Source organism: Centropristis striata, chromosome 24, assembly GCF_030273125.1.
Source record: "Centropristis striata isolate RG_2023a ecotype Rhode Island chromosome 24, C.striata_1.0, whole genome shotgun sequence".
NCBI classification, from domain to species: domain Eukaryota; kingdom Metazoa; phylum Chordata; class Actinopteri; order Perciformes; family Serranidae; genus Centropristis; species Centropristis striata.
In genome coordinates this window covers 2,472,528-2,491,814 of record NC_081540.1, presented here as the reverse complement: position 1 = coordinate 2,491,814, position 19,287 = coordinate 2,472,528, and the positions used below count along the sequence as shown (strand labels likewise).

At 36.5% G+C, this 19,287-nt stretch overlaps 1 protein-coding gene across 1 annotated transcript; it reads right to left on the bottom strand.

Moving 5' to 3' along the window:
* Positions 1–2,258: 2,258 nt before the first annotated feature.
* On the bottom strand, positions 2,259–19,210 carry gpr137c (G protein-coupled receptor 137c). Its single transcript, XM_059327656.1, has 8 exons — positions 18,062–19,210; positions 11,517–11,566; positions 11,210–11,317; positions 10,982–11,120; positions 9,488–9,637; positions 8,023–8,148; positions 7,818–7,942; positions 2,259–6,027 (listed from the first exon to the last, which is right to left on the bottom strand). Exons 1-8 carry the CDS (start codon positions 18,425–18,427, stop codon positions 5,745–5,747), a joined length of 1,347 nt encoding a protein of 448 aa, XP_059183639.1. The 5' UTR covers positions 18,428–19,210; the 3' UTR covers positions 2,259–5,744.
* Positions 19,211–19,287: the final 77 nt, after the last annotated feature.

Genomic DNA, 19,287 nt, shown 5'->3' with positions numbered 1-19,287 from the left:
GCTCTGACCTGTTGTTGACTCACTTTACCTTTAAATTTTGGACATCTCATAATATGGTGGTTTTATGATTTATGGCCACATGAGGCTCTAATATGTATCATCAGACTATGATAGGAGCATTTTGAGCATTTTTAGGCATTTTTTAATTTGACCATTTTTGACAAAAAACAACATACTATAGTATGACTCTTTTCAAATTTTGGACATCTCAGCATGTATCAGCAGACTATAATTGGACAATTTTTTTTTTTTTTAGCATTTTTAGCGATTTTAAAATTTCACCATTTTTTTTTGTATGACTTTTTTTTTTTAATTTTGCACATCTCAAAATATGTTTTTTTTTTTTGTTGTTATTTCTGGAAAAAAATGTGATACTACATTTATCAACAGACTATAAAACTTCATATAACAGATGTAGCAAATGTATAAACAGGTTCAGTATCTTGTCCAAGATGACTTCAGCATGGAGTCTGTCCTGGTCGGGGATCGAACCGGCGACGGCTGCAGACTGTCAGGAACATTAGTGGTAGTGGCGCCCTCTTGTGGCCAATATGGGAAATGCAAGTTTAATTCCGTGCGTGCAGCAGATTACCGGGCCGGACTCGAACCACCATGCAGACTGTCAGACACATGAATCTCAGTTTTTGCAACAGGAGTGGCGCCCTCCTGTGGCCGCCAAGGGTAAACCACGTTTATTTCCGTGGCCTAGAGGTTAGAGAATCAGTCTTGTGACCGGAGAGTCGCTGGTTCGAGTCTCAGGACTGACAGGTGAAGGACTGAAGTGACCCCCATTGCTCCTAGCATGGTGTGTTCACTGATGTGTGTAAAGAATGAGTTACATTCACTGCTCTCTGACTCAGTTTGTGTGCAAAACTTTAAAAAAAAAACACCATAAGGTTGAATGGGAACATAATTTATTAAATGAACATCCTGCTGTATTAAAGAAGCCTGAAACTAAAGATTGAGACCATAAACTCATGACGTTTATTTGTATGTCAGTCAATAATAAAATGACCTTGTTTTGTCTCCCTCTGCTGGCCATGAGAGAGACTACACTTACAGCACATTGGCTTCATTTATAAAGTGTGAGATGTTTATTACAAATGTGAATGTGACAGTTAACCATTCTTTACACACACCAGTGAACACACCATGCTAGGAGCAGTGGGGGGTCACTTCAGTCCTTCACCTGTCAGTCCTGGGACTCGAACCAGCGACCCTCCAGTGATAAGCCCGGTTCTCTAATGTCTAGGCCACAGAAATAAACCTACATTTCCCCTTGAAGGCCACAAGAGGGCGCCACCTCTGTGTCTGACAGTCTGCATGGTGGTTCGAGTCCGGCCCGGTGAGGTGCAGGTCGTTTTTTGAAAAGTCTTCCTGCATCTCGTCCAGCAGGAGGCGCTGTTCATCCCTCCATGAGAGGCTCTGATGATCTGAAGGTCGCTGGTTCGATCCCTGACCAGGACAGACTCCATGCTGAAGGAAACTTGGACAAGATACTGAACCAGTTTGAACATCATTATCATTATCAAGAAAACCATGTTAAATGTCGAGATATAAACTTTTAAATTAAACTCTTATCAGCTATTTTTGTTGTTATCGTTATATTTGTCCAAACAAATGTACCTCTAGTTGTAGCAGTCATTAAAATGAATAAGAAAAATGAACAAGAAATTGAAGAAAACAAGGGTGGTCTCATATTTTTTCTATGAATGTAGATTCAGGCATTCATACCTTGATTCATGCAACATTTTGTTCATAAATACATGATTTTTTTAATGGCTTTTGACAGTATTTTCTGATTTATGAAATGATAAAAGGAGATATCCTAATTTCCTTCTGTAACAAACTTTGAATCTAATTGATCAACAAAGTGAAATCATACCAATGTGCAGATTTATGTCCTGGAAATCTATGCAAATTGAACGAGTTAACGCCTTATTTGCATATCTAAACATAAGATTTTCCAAAAACTTGCAAAATATTTTTCTCTTAATGTAAATAACAACCTGGGGAAGTTTCATGTTGATATCTTTAAGTTAAGAAAATTATCCTATAATTTTTTTATGGCTTTTGGCAGGCTTATTTTGGCTTGGCTTGTTTTCTGATTTATGAAAATATTAAAGGATATATTCCAATTTCCTTCTGGAAAAAACGTTGAATCTAATACATCAACAAAATTCAATAAAAACTTTAAAATTTGCTTCATGCAATATTCAGATTTATATCTATAAGTTGAAACAAATAATAATATTCAACGGTAGTTTTAAAAACAGTGCAGTAGGCCTTTATTTAAACATGGTAGTGCTTTTCTTGCATACATCGTTAGTGATCTGTCGCACGATAGGTTACATTCAGTATGGCCACCGATAAAACAATCCATAACATGAAACAATTCATAAAACAATTATTACTGCCATTTCTTATAGCAGACAGAGGAACATTTTTACATAAATTAAATCACCTCGGAGAGAAAGAATGACACTGGGTTGAGAATCATGCACTGCAGAGGTTGGTTTTCTGAAATAGTTGAACAGCTGGACGCCTGTTTCAGCGTCCTGTGATCCTTTTTTCTGTTGTCCGGTATAAGTTAGAGAGTTAAATGATCATTTACAGGTTGAGTTTCATGACAGCTGAAGCCTGTTTAAGTGCTGCGGTGTTGGGAAGCATTTTATTTTCCGTTCGGTCACTGATTTTTGGTCGGATAAATGGGTCGAAAATGTTCCATTAAAGGTAAAATATTGCTTCCAGGCTGCAGTCTGTCATGAGATTCAGAAGAGTTGTGAGATTATGGAGAAAGAAAAAAATATAAAAATCTGTTAACAGAATAAAAAATGTATAAAAGAAAATGTAAAATCACACACACACACACAGACTCAAAACACACATGGATTAGAAATCGATTAACAATTAAAAAAACATCATCCAACCATTTTTTGTGCAAAAATATTTTCCTTCAGGAATGAAACCAAGATATGACAACATGTGATGGCACGTTGATATATTTCCTTTCTCAAAGGATAAATAGTAAAATACAGACAATGATTGAGGAAAATACATAAAACAAGTAGGAAATTAAATCCTACATTCAGGCTCAAAGCCTTTTTTTTTCTTTTTATGAAGGTGAACTTCTTCTAAGTGCAAATTGTTGCCTCACAGCTCAGAGGATCAGGTAACATGAAAGGTTTTTGGTCAAAAAATAGGTTTCAGAGCAGATTTCTGCTCCCGTGTTGAATGTCAGTAACGTTTTGATACTTTGATCGATTGATAATGCTACGATATGTTTTTAATCCCCAACATTCAGCGATTTGACAGTGTATGGCACTCCCTGTGTTTGTAGTTTCTGTGTATCGTTGTGGGGAAGGAAACCTGGATTGAGCTGCAGCAGCAGCGTGTTTTTCTGTGTTATTTATCAGATTTATTAAAGCCTGAGTCGGTCGTCTGTCGAAGCTCTTCCTCCCTCACGTATCGTCTTTATAAATGCGTTTGTTAGATGTTAATATTTGTCACACACTTATTTCACATATTGACCAAGCTTGTGCTATTGAGATTGACAATAACACAGATATGGCAGCTACATATATTAATAAATTTCACATATTTTCGCGGCTGTAAGCAGTTTAACAAGGATGATTAGTGTGAAACAAACTGACCAGTATTTGATTACAGCCTGTTATGACAACTGCAATAAGCTTATTTTACACGTCGAACCAACCGATCCAGTATTGATTAGGCAGGTTATCACTTTATATTTCATGTGGCACCAAAATTAACTCCAACAAGATAATATTACTGTATTTTTGTAAGTGTGTTTTACTAGGTTTGCAAATTAGCAACAGCTAATTCCTGTCAAATGCTGCCTTCAAATGGAGTTTTATTACTATGTTCATGAGAAAACTCTTGGGATATTCATAACCATATGAGTGGAAATTTTTCTGAAAGTATCAAGTTCATGACATGGTTTGTATACGACTTTTTAAAGTAAATAAAAGCACTTTCAAGGTTCCAAAACAAAAAGAAACTACATACTCTCTTTGCCTTTATCATCACATCTAAATTGTTACTATAAAAGCAAATTAAAATGTTTTTGGTGTACGTAAGATGTTTAAAAATCAAACATTTTTCAAGGTGTATATTTGAATTATAGTATATTTACTTTTATACTATGAAGAAAATATTATGGTCAATGTATCACCAATAAATGCTTAATTTAAACATTTAGTTTTCAAGTTTAGAGTGAAGTAGAGAGAATATAGGCTGCACTTTGAAAAAAAAGGACTTGATTTTCATAAAAGAAAAATAATAAAAGTGTTCTGCTAAGTGTTTTCCAGACTTTAGAGACTTTGTATGAACCCTGTTATGAGTCAAGACACTTTCAGAAATTCCTCATAATTGAACAAGCTGGCGGCTCGTTAAGAAGAGTAAGAATGAGTCGAAACGGCTCAGTCCTCCTGCAGCAGTCTCTCCCAGCTGCAGAGCCGGAGGAGATGTTAACCCCCTTAGTGTCCAGTCTACAGATTGCTAACAGGCTAACAGTTAGCTCTGTAGCAGTACAGTGTGTATGTGCTGCTGCTGCAGGAGGTGTTCACTTAGCGATCTCTGTTTGTTTACAACAAGCACCGGACACTCTGTGCACAGTTAGCGATGCCGGTTAATTCACAATCACAATGTTTATGGAGACGCTGTGCATAATTAGCCATGCTGCTTTGTTTATCAGTTGTTGACTTTGTGCACAGTTAGCGACGGCGGCCACAGCTGAGTCTCCTGTGTTTAATTCGTCGCAACGATCGAAAACTAACCTAGTTTAACCTAGTTTAGTACAAACCTAGTGGAAACACGGCTAGTTTCGGGAGAACGCCGTTGCCTAGCAGCAGCGTTCCACTACTGAGGCTATCGAACGCTATTCTGTTCCATTTGAAGGCAGCATGTTATAACCGGACCAAAGAGTAAGTGAGTACCATCATGAAATGCCCTTTAAATGCAGCTTAATGTTCGTTTTTTATTGTCAGAAAAAGCCTTTTTGAGGATTGAGTATTAAGCTAACAGGCTAGCATCCTTCACTGCTCTATGACACCGAAATTAGCCGTTTTATGCTAATTGGCGATTAGCGAAACAGCCACGCAACTCATTTTTAACAACAAATACCAAGTGAATAAACCGTCTTTGTGAATAACAGCAACTTTAGCATTAGTCACGTTAGCTTGGCCGCTGCATGGCACCGAGTTAGCCGTTTTATGCTAATTGGCGATTAACGAAACAGCCACAAAACTCATTTTTAACAGTTTGACACGTACCAAGTGAATAAACCGTCTTTGTGACTGACAGCAACTTTAGTATTAGCCACGTTAGCTCGGCCGCTACATGGCTCCTGTCTGGGCTGAATGGTTTGTCCCATAGAAGCAAAGGAAGGTGGATTAAATTTACAAGGAGCACTATGGTTATCTGGTCCCTGATGATTCCAGTCTAACTGACCAAAACATTTAACAGAACAAAAAGTTTGGTCTTTTGGGTGTATTAGCCATATTAGTGCTAAACCTGGTCCATGGCATTTATTCTGGTCCATTCGTGCCATTTACAGTGAAGTCCTTAAAAGCGTGACTGGTGCCACCACATTTCTCCTGAAGCCAATGTTTTACGGCCAACACGGTCCGGAGCTTCGCCTCAGAATATCTCTCAAAAGTACCTGCTTTGATGTATCTGGGGAAAACATAACGGTGAGGAAAACACAGGAAACTGGACCCTGCTCAATTCTGTGGCGTGCAGAAATAGGTCTGCGAGCCGCAGTAATAATTCTGAGGCGTGGAGTAGAAGTTAGTGTGGTGGTGGTGGTGGTAGTTGTTGTTCTGCGGGGTGGAGTAGTAGTTGTGGTGGTGGTGGTCGTTGCTCTGGATGTTCCCGTAGGCGAAGAGGAGCGGCGCCGTGGAGGACGGCGGCTGCTGGGTGGATGCCACGCCCGTCAGGCTGCCGTTGCGTTGGATGGAGCCGTACCAGGTGGAGGGACCCGGCTGGGGGGTGGTGGAGAGCAGGCTGGGGGGGGAGAGATCAATAAGCTGATCAGTCAGGGGATTGATTTACAATACAATGTTGAAAAGCAGTGTTGTAGTCAAGACCACCTAAACCAAGACAAATCAATACCAAGACAACGGTGTGTCGAGACCAAGACAAGACCAAGACTTTGAGGGTTCCAGACCAAGACTTTGAGGGTTCCAGACCAAGACAAGACCAAGACTTTGAGGGTTCAAGACCAAGACTTTGAGGGTTCGAGACCAGTACTTTGAGGGTTCAAGACCAAGACAAGACCAAGACTTTGAGGGTTCCAGACCAAGACTTTGAGGGGTCGAGACCAAGACAAGACCAAGACTTTGAGGGTTCCAGACCAAGACTTTGAGGGTTGGAGACCAAGACAAGACCAAAACTTTGAGGGTTCAAGACCAAGACTTTGAGGGTTCAAGACCAGTACTTTGAGGGTTCAGCACCAAGACAAGACCAAGACGTTGAGGGTTCCAGACCAAGACTTTGAGGGGTCGAGACCAAGACAAGGCCAAGACTTTGATGGTTCAAGACCAAGACTTTGAGGGTTGGAGACCAAGACAAGACCAAGACTTTGAGGGTTCAAGACCAAGACAAGACCAAGACTTTGAGGGTTCAAGACCAAGACAAAACCAAGACTTTGAGGGTTCCAGACCAAGACTTTGAGGGTTCGAGACCAAGACTTTAAGGGTTCGAGACAGAGACAAGACCAAGACTTTGAGGGTTCGAGAGCAAGACTTTGAGGGTTCGATACCAAGACTTTAAGGGGTCAAGACCAAGACTTTGAGGGTTCGAGACCAAGACAAGACCAAGACTTTGATGGTTCAAGACCAAGACAAGACCAAGACTTTGACGGTTCGAGAACAAGACTTTGAGGGTTCAAGACAGAGACAAGACTAAGACTTTGAGGGTTCAAGACCAAGACAGGACCAAGACTTTGAGGGTTCAAGACCAAGACAAGACCAAGACTTCAAGGGGTTCAAGACCAAGATAAGACCAAGACTTTGAGGGTTCAAGACCAAGACATTGAGGTCTCAAGACCAAGACTTTGACGGTTCGAGACCAAGACAAGACCAAGACTTTGACGGTTCGAGAACAAGACTTTGAGGGTTCAAGACAGAGACAAGACTAAGACTTTGAGGGTTCAAGACCAAGACTTTGAGGGTTCAAGACCAAGACAAGACCAAGACTTTGAGGGTTCAAGACCAAGACTTCAAGGGGTTCAAGACCAAGATAAGACCAAGACTTTGAGGGTTCAAGACCAAGACTTTGAGGGTTCAAGACCAAGACATTGAGGGTTCAAGACCAAGACTTTGACGGGTCTAGACCGAGACAAGACCAAGACCAGTCCCAGCCGTCTCCGTTTGCTTTGCAGAATCTACAAGTTGCTGTGTTTTCTTTTCTTTGTAGTTGTGCACAAAAAACCTTTGTGGTTCAGGAAACCAGATTTTATTCCAGATGAGGTGGCTGACATCTTCTCCTGTCACTCACATGACCTTTAGAGGGTGACAGCTGTTAACGGTGACAACTATTTCAAATGATATATGAGTCTCAAAGCAATATGATTTACACATAAACAGTAACGATATTAACAAGTAAATCCTAAAATGCACAGTTGTGGTCTTGACCGGTCTTGAAATAAAATTCAGAGTCTGCTTTGTCCGAGACAAAACCAAGTAAAAATGCAGTCGATTCTGAGACCGAGACCTTAATAAAATGGTCTCAAGACCGATCTTGAGTACTACAACACTGCTGTAAAGATGGAGTTTGTGTTAGTGTGTTCCCACCTGGCCCGATCGGTCCGGCTGTTGATGTTCCTGGACAGGTCGTCATCACTATCGTACCGCCGAGGGTTGTCGAAGAAATATGCTCTGGAGCTGAAGCTGTGGCTGTTGATCATCCCTCCTGGAGCCTGAGGGGTAGAACCAGGTTCTTACAGGTCTGAAGGTTCTGTCTGACAGGTTATTGATATAGTTTAAGGTGTGATTTTACCAGGTTCTGGTTGGGTCTCTGCACTCTGAAGAACACCACCACTAAACTGGTTGGCAGCAGCTCCCAGAAGAACAGAATGATGCCGAACACGACGTACGCTTCACCGCTGATCTCCTGCACGTCAGCCTGAAAAACACACAGAAACACAATTTATCACATATAGACCCCAATTGGGGTCGCAAGATGAATTCTGGGGGTCGCCAAATCATTTTGGAAGTCAACTCTGTCTCCACTGTGTTAAAGTGTTCATGTGTGAATGTGTTTTAGTCTTTTTGGTTATTTAATGTCTTTTTTGGTCATTTTGTGTCTTTTTGTGGTAATTTTTTTGTCATTTTGTGTCTTTTTTTAGTCATTTTGTGTCTTTTTTTGGTCATTTAGTTTCTTTTTTGGGCCATTTTGTGTGTTTTTTTTGTCATTTTGTGTCTTTTTTGGTCAATTTGTGTCTTTTTGTCGTCAATTTGTGTCTTTTTGTGCTCACTTTTTGTCATTTTGTGGTCACTTTTTGTCATTTTGTGGTCAATTTGAGTCCTTTTTTGCTTAATTTTGTATCAAGTATCAAGTTTTTACTTTCCTGTTCATGTGTTAATGTGTTTTATTCTTTTTGGTCATTTAATGTCTTTTTTTGGTCATTTTGTGTGTGTTTTTTTGGTCATTTTGTGTGTGTTTTTTTGGTCATTTTGTGTCTTTTTTTTAGTCATTTTGTGTTTTTTTTGTCATATTGTGTGGGTTTTTTGGTAGTTTTGTCATTTTGTGATCAATCTGATTCTTTTTTGGGTAATTTTGTGTCTTTTCTGACAAATCCCAAAGTATCAAGTTGTTACTTTCCAAGGAGTCTCTGGCTTGAAGCTGACTGTTACACACTCAGGAGGTCAGAATGGACCTTTAAACTGACAGTAAAGGACTTAGATTAAAAGTAACAATAAAATATGAAAATATATATATAAATACACAGACAGAGAGATGTTTTAGTTGTTGTCTGCTTCAATATTTGTCCAAAATTCATCGTATCAACTGAGTTTGTATGATCTGAACTGTGAGATTCGGTTTAAGTGAGACAACATGAATGTTAAACTGGGGGTTGCGACTCAAAAAGGTTGATAACTACTGATCTCGAGGAAAGACTGTAGAAGCAGTAAAAAAAATTACTAAAAATTGGACATGATACTCAGACATTCGTGCTTTTTCATCTTGTAAGTGCATATGAGACAACAATGCGATATGAGACTGACAGCTGCACACACACAGATTAAAGAAATCATTCATAATGTCAGATAAAAAGGTCTGTCCGTCTCAGGCCTGAGCCATGATGTAGGTCACACACACACACACACACACACACACACACACACACACACACACACACAGAGGGTTATTTATAGCCAAACAAAGCCCTTTACCCCACTAAGCGTTGCTTTCCCAGATCTCCTGAGATGATTGTGGCCCTGAGGGTTTCTGGTCTGTTTACCTGGTCGGAGACGCTGTACCAGCCGTAGTTGAAGGGGCTGGGCCGGTCCTGGGGGGCCAGGGCCACCACCACCAGGTTGTAACAGGCTCTGGAGGTGTAGAGCAGGATCACCACGGCCCCGATGGCCGTCGCCTGGCACACTGATGTTCCCTGGTGGAGGAATTACAAGCATGAATCAGCCTCTATTGGCCTGGAACTGAAAGTCTGATAGGAGCCTCAGATGTGATCCAGCAGAGGGTCGAGGCTCTATGTGGTCACAGAGACACAGTAAAGTCCAGGAACAGAGTTTAGAGGGACAGAAATGTGCACGAGTTGCACAGAGTTTAATTTATGTTAAAAGTATCAGAATCAGTAGTAGAAGGATTCATTATGCAGAATGGAGCCTCTCAGATTGATTTATATATTCTAAATATATTATTGGATTATTTTTATCGATGCATTTATGTAAGCAGTGCTTTTATTTCTCAAGTTAAGATTCATTTTAGCGACATATGTGGTTGAATTTATAAAAATGCTGAATCATTTTAAATCTTGTTTAATGCTTTTTATGTTAAATAAAAAACATTACACATTTGGTTTCGTTTTTATTGTGTATTTTTTAATTGAGCTTGTTTTTTTTTAACGTTTTTTCATAATAAATAAATATATATAATTTTATTTTGTTTTTGTCTTCCGTTTCTCTTTTTTAAAGGTGCTTTTATTTCTTACTTTTTATTAATTTATTATTATTATTTATTATTTGTTTATGCTTTTTATGTTGAATAAAAAATATATGCACACTTTTAATTTTTTTAATTTAATTAAATTTTTAATTGATCATGTTTTTTTTTTACATTTTTATAATAAATAAATATTTATTTTTATTTAATTTTTTTATTCCGTTTCTCTTTTTTAAAGGTGTTTTTATTTCTTACTTTTTATTATTATATTTTGTTTCATTTTATAATGCTTTGTATGTTAAAAAATACACACACATTTTGTTTTTTTTAATATATTTTTTTGGATTGATCATGTTTTTTATGTTAAATAATAAATAAATATATATTTATTTTTATTTAATTGTTTGCTTGTATTTCTAGATTTTTATTATTATTATTGTTTTATTCATGTTAAATAAAATTTTTATACAATTTTTGATTAATCATTTTTTTTTAATTGATCACATTTTTTATGTTTTTAAAATGAATATTTTTATTTTATTTTATTTTTTTCCTTTCGTTTCTCTCTTTTTTTTAAGGTGCTTTTATTTCTTGATTTTAAAAACAATGGAATCAATACTTATGTATGTAGAACATCAAGATGGGGGATTTCTGTTGTTAAAAAAAAAAGCAAAATGGAAGAAAGAGTGATATTTTTTTAACCGTACTTCAATAAAAATATATTTTAAAAATGAATTAAAACAAAAATAATGTTGCTGTTAATCTTGCAGCAGTATAAGAACTTTTCCCAGATTAAAATGTTGTTTTTAATCTTCCTGCATGTGTGTATTTGTACCTTGGACTCCAGGTAAACGTTGGCTGACGACATCTTGGCGATCTTGAAGATGCAGACGGCGAGCGAGACGGCACACAGGACGAAGAGGCTGTCGTTGATAAGGACCCGGGCCAGCACCGCGTGTCTGATACCCCCTTCACTGCACACATCAGGTTTCTGACATTAAAACACTCTAGAAAACTTCGTTCTGTGACAGAAAATCTTCCTTTGAATGGTGTTTTTGTTTACCTGGGTGACTCGGAGCGCTCCAGAGCTCCTTGCACCAACAATGCACACGTTAAATTCACCACCAAGAAAAATATACTGAGACACAAGAAGAACAAACGCAGAGGAACCCTGGAGAGAAAAACACAGAAATAATGTGACTTTATCCACAAACAACTCATTAAAATTCATCGTGTTGAAACTGTAAGAGAAGAAAGAAAAAAAGACAACTACTGTTATAATCATACAAATATATGTTGAATTTCTGTCTCTAATGATAAATATTATTTATTTTAGAATATAAAAAATCAAGATTAAAGCCCAGACTTACTTGTATTTGGTGAGCTCGGGGGAATACTTGGCTTTAGCCTTAAACATCACCTAAAGGACAGAAAATAAAGGGTTAAATAAGAGAGAGAGAGAAAGCAGAGAGGATTGTTTGTTGTTTTCAGAGAGGAGTGTGAACTTAACAGAGCCGGAGGAGATTCCTGCCTGTCACTGAAGAACGTACACAGAAATAATAATGCAGCAGCAAACAAGAAAACAAGCCAGAATGTTTTCTGTTATCTGCCAAATTAAAATCCAGCTAACGTGATGATCTCATTCTGCAGATAAAATATGTCCAAGTAATCAACAAATTATTTTATAGCTCAGAGGAAGATGTGAAGGGTGGAGACGACCTCATAACAGGAGATTAAATAGTTAAAATGAGCCCCGTCTTCACAAAATAAAAGCACTGCTTACATAAATGCACCAATAATAATAATCCAGTAATATATTTGGAATATATCAAACAAAGTAATTTGATCTTCCTATAGCAGGGACTAACAAAAAATAAAATAAAATAATTTTATTATTATTTTTATTTTGTTTATGCTTTTTATGTTAAATAAAAAATATATACACATTTTGTATTTTTATATTTTTTTAATTGATCACAGTTTTTTTTAATGTTTTTTATAATATATATATATATATATATATATATATATATATATATATATATATATATATATATATCATTTTTATTTCATTTTTTCTTCGGTTTCTCTCTTTTTAAGGTGCTTTTATTTCTTACTTTTTATTATTATATTTTTAAATGCTTTTTGTTATATAATAAAAATATATACACATTTTGTTGTTTCTTTTAAATATTTTTTAATTGATCACAGTTTTCTTTTTCTTTTTTTATAATAAATAATTTTTTTATTTATTTCATTTTTTCTGCCGTTTCTCTCTCTTTTTAAGGTGCTTTTATTTCTTACTTTTTATTTTAAAAAAATGTAATGCTTTTTATGTTGAATAAAAAATCTATACACATTTTGTGTGTTTTTAAAATATTTTTTAATTTTGATTGCATTGTTTTTTTTAAATATAATAAATATATATATTTTTTTTTTATTTCATTTTTTCTGCTTTTTCTCTCTTTTTTTAAGGTGCTTTTATTTCTTGTTTTTTTAATGTTTTTTATGTTAAATAAAAAAATATATACACATGTGGTCATTTTTTAGCTGTAATATGATTGTAAAAGCCAAACAAGAACTACTAGGATCAACAGCAGCTGCTTCACTGCCAACATGTTATCAGAAACAAACATTAAACAGATAAAAGTCCAGTTTAAATGTAGAAAACCGGGTCACTGACTCCTCTGATCCACTTCATAAAACTCCTGGAACCACCTCTTGGTTTTAAAAATGTTGCAATAAATGTTTGTTTACATTCAGACATAAAGAAGCTCAATAAAGAGCTCAAAGTTCTCTGTCCGACATTGAATAATGATCATAAAAATTAATTTTGGATATGTGTGACAGGTACAAACACACACACACACACACACACACACACACACACACACACACACACACACACACACACACACACACACACACACACACACACACACACACACTCACTCAGCTGTGTGTGAATGTGAATGTAGGGCAGAAAGGTAATTTGTAACCTAGAAATGAAGCAACACGACACACTTTATGTAAACAAAATGCTTGTGTGTGTAAAATGTAGCTGAATCAACAGTTTTCCTTCCTGAACGTCACGTTATTAGAATCTATATGGAAGGAAGCAAAAAAAACCTAATCAGAGGAAGTAAAACACACACGAGTGACGCCTGACTCATCACTAAACAGTTCTCCTATGTGTGTGTGTGTGTGTGTGTGTGTGTGTGTGTGTGTGTGTGTGTGTGTCATGGAGGCATGATGGTTTATCAACCAGTTCAACATTTAACTGGCCAGTTCAGCAGGTTGTGACTTTGGTTTGAACAGATTATTGATCACACTGAACTGTAACAAGGAGATGATGCTGCATGATTCACTTAAGAGACTTATTTATTAAGTGGAGATTAATTAATCATTGATCGCTTATTGTTTACTTATTGATAAAAACCAAAATCATGATCAATAAAACCATGTTACATGTCTAGATATCAGCTGTTAAATTAAACTCTTATCAGCTATTTTTGTTGTTATCATTATGTTTATATTTTATTATATATGTCCCTACAAATGGAACTTTAGTTGAACCAGGCATTAAAATGAACAAGAAACTGAAGAAAACAAGGGTGGTTTAATACCTTTTTTCATGACTGTATTTTTTTATTTGTGTCTATTTTGATAATTTTGTGTCCCTTTTTGATAATTTTAACATCTATTTTTGGTTAATTTGTTTCTATTTCGGTACATTTGTGTCATTTTTGCATCTATAATTCGTCATTTTGTCTTTTTTAGTAATTTTTACATCTATTTTTGGTCCATTTGTGTCTTTTTCGGTCATTTCTACATCTATTTCTGGTCATTTTGTGGCTTTTTACATTTATGTTTGGTCCATTTGTGTCTTTTTACATATATTTTTGGTCATTTTGCATCTTTTTCAGTAATTTTTACATATATGTTTGGTCATTTTGCATCTTTTTCTGTCATTTTTATAAATATTTTTGGTCATTCTGCGTCTTTTTCTGTCATTTTTACATCTATTTTTTGGTCATTTTTCGCTTTCTTAGTCATGTTTACATCTATTTTTGGTCCTTTTTTGTCTTTTTACTTATAGTTTTGGTCATTTTGCATCTTTTTTGGTCATTTCTACATATATTTTTGGTCATTTTGTGTCTCTTTGGTCATTTCTACATATAGTTTTGGTCATTTTGCATCTTTTTACATATATTTTTGGTCCATTTGTGTCTTTTTACACATTTTTTTAAAACTCTTATCAGCTATTTTTGTTGTTATCATTATATTTGTCCAAACAAATGCACCTTTAGTTGTACCAGGAATTAAAATGAACAAGAAACTGAAGAAAACAAGGGTGGTGGCATCATTTTTTCCATGACTGTATGAATTAAATTGACAACTTCAACTATAACTGAGACTTTTGATGTGATTTCAATCGAGCAGGACGGTCAGAGTTTGTTCTGTGGGAGAAACTATGAATGAGATGTATTAGTCAGGTCTGACTCGGCCAGACACGAAACCACAAGGAGGAAAAGTTTGTCACATGTTTCCGACATCGATATAGAATCAGAGTTTTAAACGTGTAATGACGGAGCAGACGGAGGTGGAAAGGAGAACATGTGACTTCAGCTGCTTTAATGCAGAGAAGAAGAAGAAGTTGAGCTGATGGCTCCATGTTTATTCAGCAGTCATATGACACCCTCAGCTTTATGACCTCACCTCTCCAGCTTCCTCTAGTTTTCCTCTCAGACAATCACTGAACTGTGGCCCAGAGAGAGCAGAAACGGAGAATGTGGAGGTGTTTCTCTGAGAAACAAGCAGATCTTTGACTCTTCAGCAGTGGGCAGGTGTTAAACAACTGTGACTGAACAACTGTGGCTCTTCACACACACACTCAACACTCAGTCACAGTGTGTGTGTGTGTGTGTGTGTGTGTGTGTGTGACATTTGCTCCACTTACTGAATGAAACGCATCAATGGCAGCTTTTATCTTAAACAACCTTGTTCATGTGAGTCAATTTGCAGAAGTTTCAAACCGACAGAAACTTTTAAAAAAAGCTGCCTTGAGTTTTTTTCTGCTACGCTACATAAAAATATTGGACTTTTTACATTTAACTGACAGCTTTAGTTACTTTTCTTGCAAAATTTAACCTAAAAAGCATTATTAATTGCTAATAATCGTGCAATTTTATAAATTAAGTCACATAAAAGTAAATTAAGTAGGTCAAATGAGCCCTACCTGGACAAGATATATATTATATTTATTTAGTTTTGTTTCCATTTATTCTTTATTTTTCTCAGTTGTCACTTCTAGAATTGGAGACAATGTATTAATAATAATGTTAAATATTCTTTCATTATTTATTAGAACTCTACTCAGGTTCACTTTAAGGTATTTTACTTGATTATTTCCATTTTATGTTGCTTTAAGTTATACATTTAAGGGGTAAATATTGTACTTTTCACATTTAGCTGACAGCTTTAGTTACTTTTCAGGTTGAGATTTGACCTAAAAACATGATCAATTTAGGCATAAAATGACTGTACAGAGAGAAAAAACAGCCACAAATATTCAACATTTCTATTCAGGGACATAAAACAACTACAAAGAGATATAGATTATTAAAAAAAGGTGCAAAACATACATGAGAAGACTATAAAGGGGCACAAAATGGCTAAAATTCAATCTAAATTACAAAAAAAGATGCACAAAATGTCCAAATCACGTGATGCATTTTGTATAACTTTATACTTCTATTCCACTATATATTGAACTTTTTACTCCACTACATTTATCTGACAGCTTTAGTTATTCTACAGGTTGAGATTTGACCTAAAAACATGATACATTTAGACATAAAATGACTATAAAGAGACAAAAACAGCCACAAAACTACCAAAACTATTCAAAATGCCTATTCAGGGACATAAAACAACTAGAAAGAGATAAAAAATACAAAAAAAGATGCTGAGTACTGCCAAAAAAAGGACATTTAAGGGTTAAAAGGAGATGTTTAATAACCAGTGGTGAAATGTAACTAAGTACATTCACTCAAGTTCTGCACTTAAGTACAATTTTGAGGTACTTTACTCCAGTATTTCAATTTTATGTAACTTTATACTTCTATTTCACTACATTTAGAGGTAAATGTTGAACTTTTTACTCCACTACATTTATCTGACAGCTTTAGTTACTTTTAAGGTCGAGATTTAACAGAAAAACATGATAAATTTGGCCATAAAATGACTATACAGAGACAAAAAGCCCCCCCAAAAAACGTGAATAATGGATAATAATCATGCATTTTTATAAATTAAATTACATAAGAGTATATTAAGTAGCTTAAATGAGCCCTACCTGGACAACAAAGTAATAATACAGTTATAATATATATGAATGGGCTCTATTCTGCATAATTAGTACTTTTATTTTTGTACATTTTGAAGCTGATGCAGGACTTTTACTGTAGTGGAGTAATGCTGCTGTGTGGTTTTAGGACTTTTATTGCTTCCTATTGCAGCTCCATTTAACAAACCAACAAATATGAACCAATTAAATATAATATTACATCAATGGCAGCTTTTTTCTTAATCAACTTTGTGCATGTGAGTCAATTTACAGAAGTTTCAAACCAACAGAAACTTTATAAAAGCTTCCTGGAGTCGTCAGTGGAACATGGAGGCCAACACTGACCACACTCACCACATTTACTCTTTTTAAATGATTTTCTTCAGAAGAAAGAAACGTTGGCTGCAGCAGAAACTTGAGATAACTTTGCGAGGGGAACAAACATCTTGACATCTACACATTGGCCACCAATAATTCTGTATAATAAGAACTGGATACACACTCAAAGATGGCTAAAGCTGCAGAGGTCACTTCACAGAATATATTTTTAAAAATGATGGAAACTTCTGAAGGCCGTCCTTCATTCTGACGGATTAGAAAACTATAAATATCTACAGTCATGGAAAAAATGATTAGATCAACCTTGATTTCTTCAGTTTCTTGTTTATTTTAATGCCTGATACAACTAAAGGCACATTTAAGACACAAAATGACCAAAAATAGATGTAAAAATGACCGAAAAAAACACAGAATGACCAAAACCAGCCTTGTTTTCTTCAATTTCTTGTTCATTTTAATGTCTGGTGCAACTAAAGGTTCATTTGTTTGGACAAATATAATGAAAAACAACAAAAATAGCTGATGAGTTTAATTTAAGAGCTGATATCTAGACATTTAACATGGTTTTATTCATCATGATTTTGGTTATTATTGAGAAAATTACTGTATTTTTGGTCATTTTGTTTCTATTTTAATAATTTTGTGTCATTTTTTGGTCATTTCTGCATCTATTTTTTGTCATTTTTTCTTTTTTAGTCATTTTTCACATCTATGTTTGGTCGTTTTGTGTCTTTTTTTGATCATTTTTACATCTATATTTTGTAATTTTGTGTCTTTTTTGGTCATGTTTACATCTATTTTTTGTCACTTTGCATCCTTTTAGTAATTTTTACACCTATTTTTGGTCATGTTGTGTCTTTTTTGGTCATTTTTTATCTATTTTGTTCATTTTGTGTCTTTTTTGATCATTTTTACAATAAAGAGTAATTACTAGTTTCTGAATAAAATGACAGCTGCCTTTTGTTTACTGAAAAATAAATGTGTCATACATAGATATAGGAACAGGAATCCACTAAATGAGTCAAAATAATACAATATATTTGAAATGTGCATGTATTTAAGTTAGGAAATCTTTTTAAATGTGGATTAGAATTTGTACAATAAAGAGAAAAATGCAACATCAGCTGCTTTGTGGAATTGGGTCAAACACACATGCATGCACACACGCACTGCACACACACACATGCATGCACTACACAAACACACACACACATTGTGCAGTGGTACCTGTGTGAAGTAGAGGTTGAGCAGGCAGAGGGTGAAGAACTGCAGGCAGACGGGGCAGCAGTAGAGCAGCCAGTAGGCCAGAGGCTGCAGCTGCTTGGCCTGCACCACATTTTTAAAGTAGAAAGAGAAGAGGGTCGTCCTCAGCGCAGCCCACAGCAGGCACAGGAACAGAAACACACTCTGGTAGCTGAAGCGCTTGTGTCCGTAGTGCAGAATGAGCCAGAGCTGCAGGTAAACGAAGACAAACAGGAAGGAGTAGAGGACGGTGTAGACGGCGGTGAGGCTGAGCTCCAGTGTTGGGGAGATGATTGCAGCTCCAGGGGACTCCTTCACAGAGGTAAACAGACGGGAATTCACCGGAAACATCTCCACTGAAGCCTCTCTGGATGCTGCCAAGGCGAAAACATTCAAACTGGGTCAGACCCGGGCTTGATGACAAAAAACACAAGGGTGTTTGGGGGAAAAATTGCGATAAAAGCAGTTTATTCTGCAAAGAAGTTGCATAATTAAGCAGCGCTGGGGGTTTAAAATTTAAATCCGACAGGAAAAAATGGGGTTTAGTTTTTAAAAAGCGTCAGGTTTTTAGAAAAACAACAAGAAAGAAAACAAGAGAGGTCCCCCTGTGAATCTCTGCAAAGCTCTTCTCTGCAAAAAACAACTTAAGGGGGGGAAAGCCTCCAGATCAGCTGTGATGCAGTTTAAACCCCGCCCCCGAGCTCCCAACTAAAAAGGGAAACTGGTGATTCATTGTCCGCCATCTTGGCTCAAAACCAAGCTGGTTTAAAGTGAAAAAAGCTGATCCAGAGCCGCAGATTTCTCCCAGTTTCCGAGCTCAACCTCCAGACTGAAAGACAGCCTCACACCCACTCTGCCGCCATTGGCCAATCCCACCGCCCAGCCTCCACATTCTCCTCACCTCATTGGCTTCTGATGATGTCAGCTGTGGCAGTTCCCGCCCCCTGCGCGCCTCTGATTGGCTACTTTTTCAAGTCAAAACTGACTCGTCATCTGATTGGTTGACACGACCACGTGGGCGTCTCTCGCCGAGCGAGAAGCATCAAAACAACTCGCGGACAGTTGACGTCAAGTTGCCAAGCAACAACAAGGGGCGGCGGGAAACGTGCTTTAGCCTTCAAAATAAAAGCTTGGGGACTGACAAAAAGGAGGAAAAAAATATTGGACCACCCTTTTACTTAATTTTCTTGTTAATTTTAATGTCTGGTACA

Excerpts from the sequence above, each read along its gene's own strand:
- gpr137c (XM_059327656.1), bottom strand. The coding sequence starts at position 18,427 with ATGTTTCCGGTGAATTCCCGTCTGTTTACCTCTGTGAAGGAGTCCCCT. Across the intron at positions 11,567-18,061 it reads TCAACCTCTACTTCACACAG|GTGATGTTTAAGGCTAAAGC; the intron begins GTACCACTGCAC and ends TCTGTCCTTTAG. Across the intron at positions 6,028-7,817 it reads AGCCGGACCGATCGGGCCAG|CCTGCTCTCCACCACCCCCC; the intron begins GTGGGAACACAC and ends CTCCCCCCCCAG.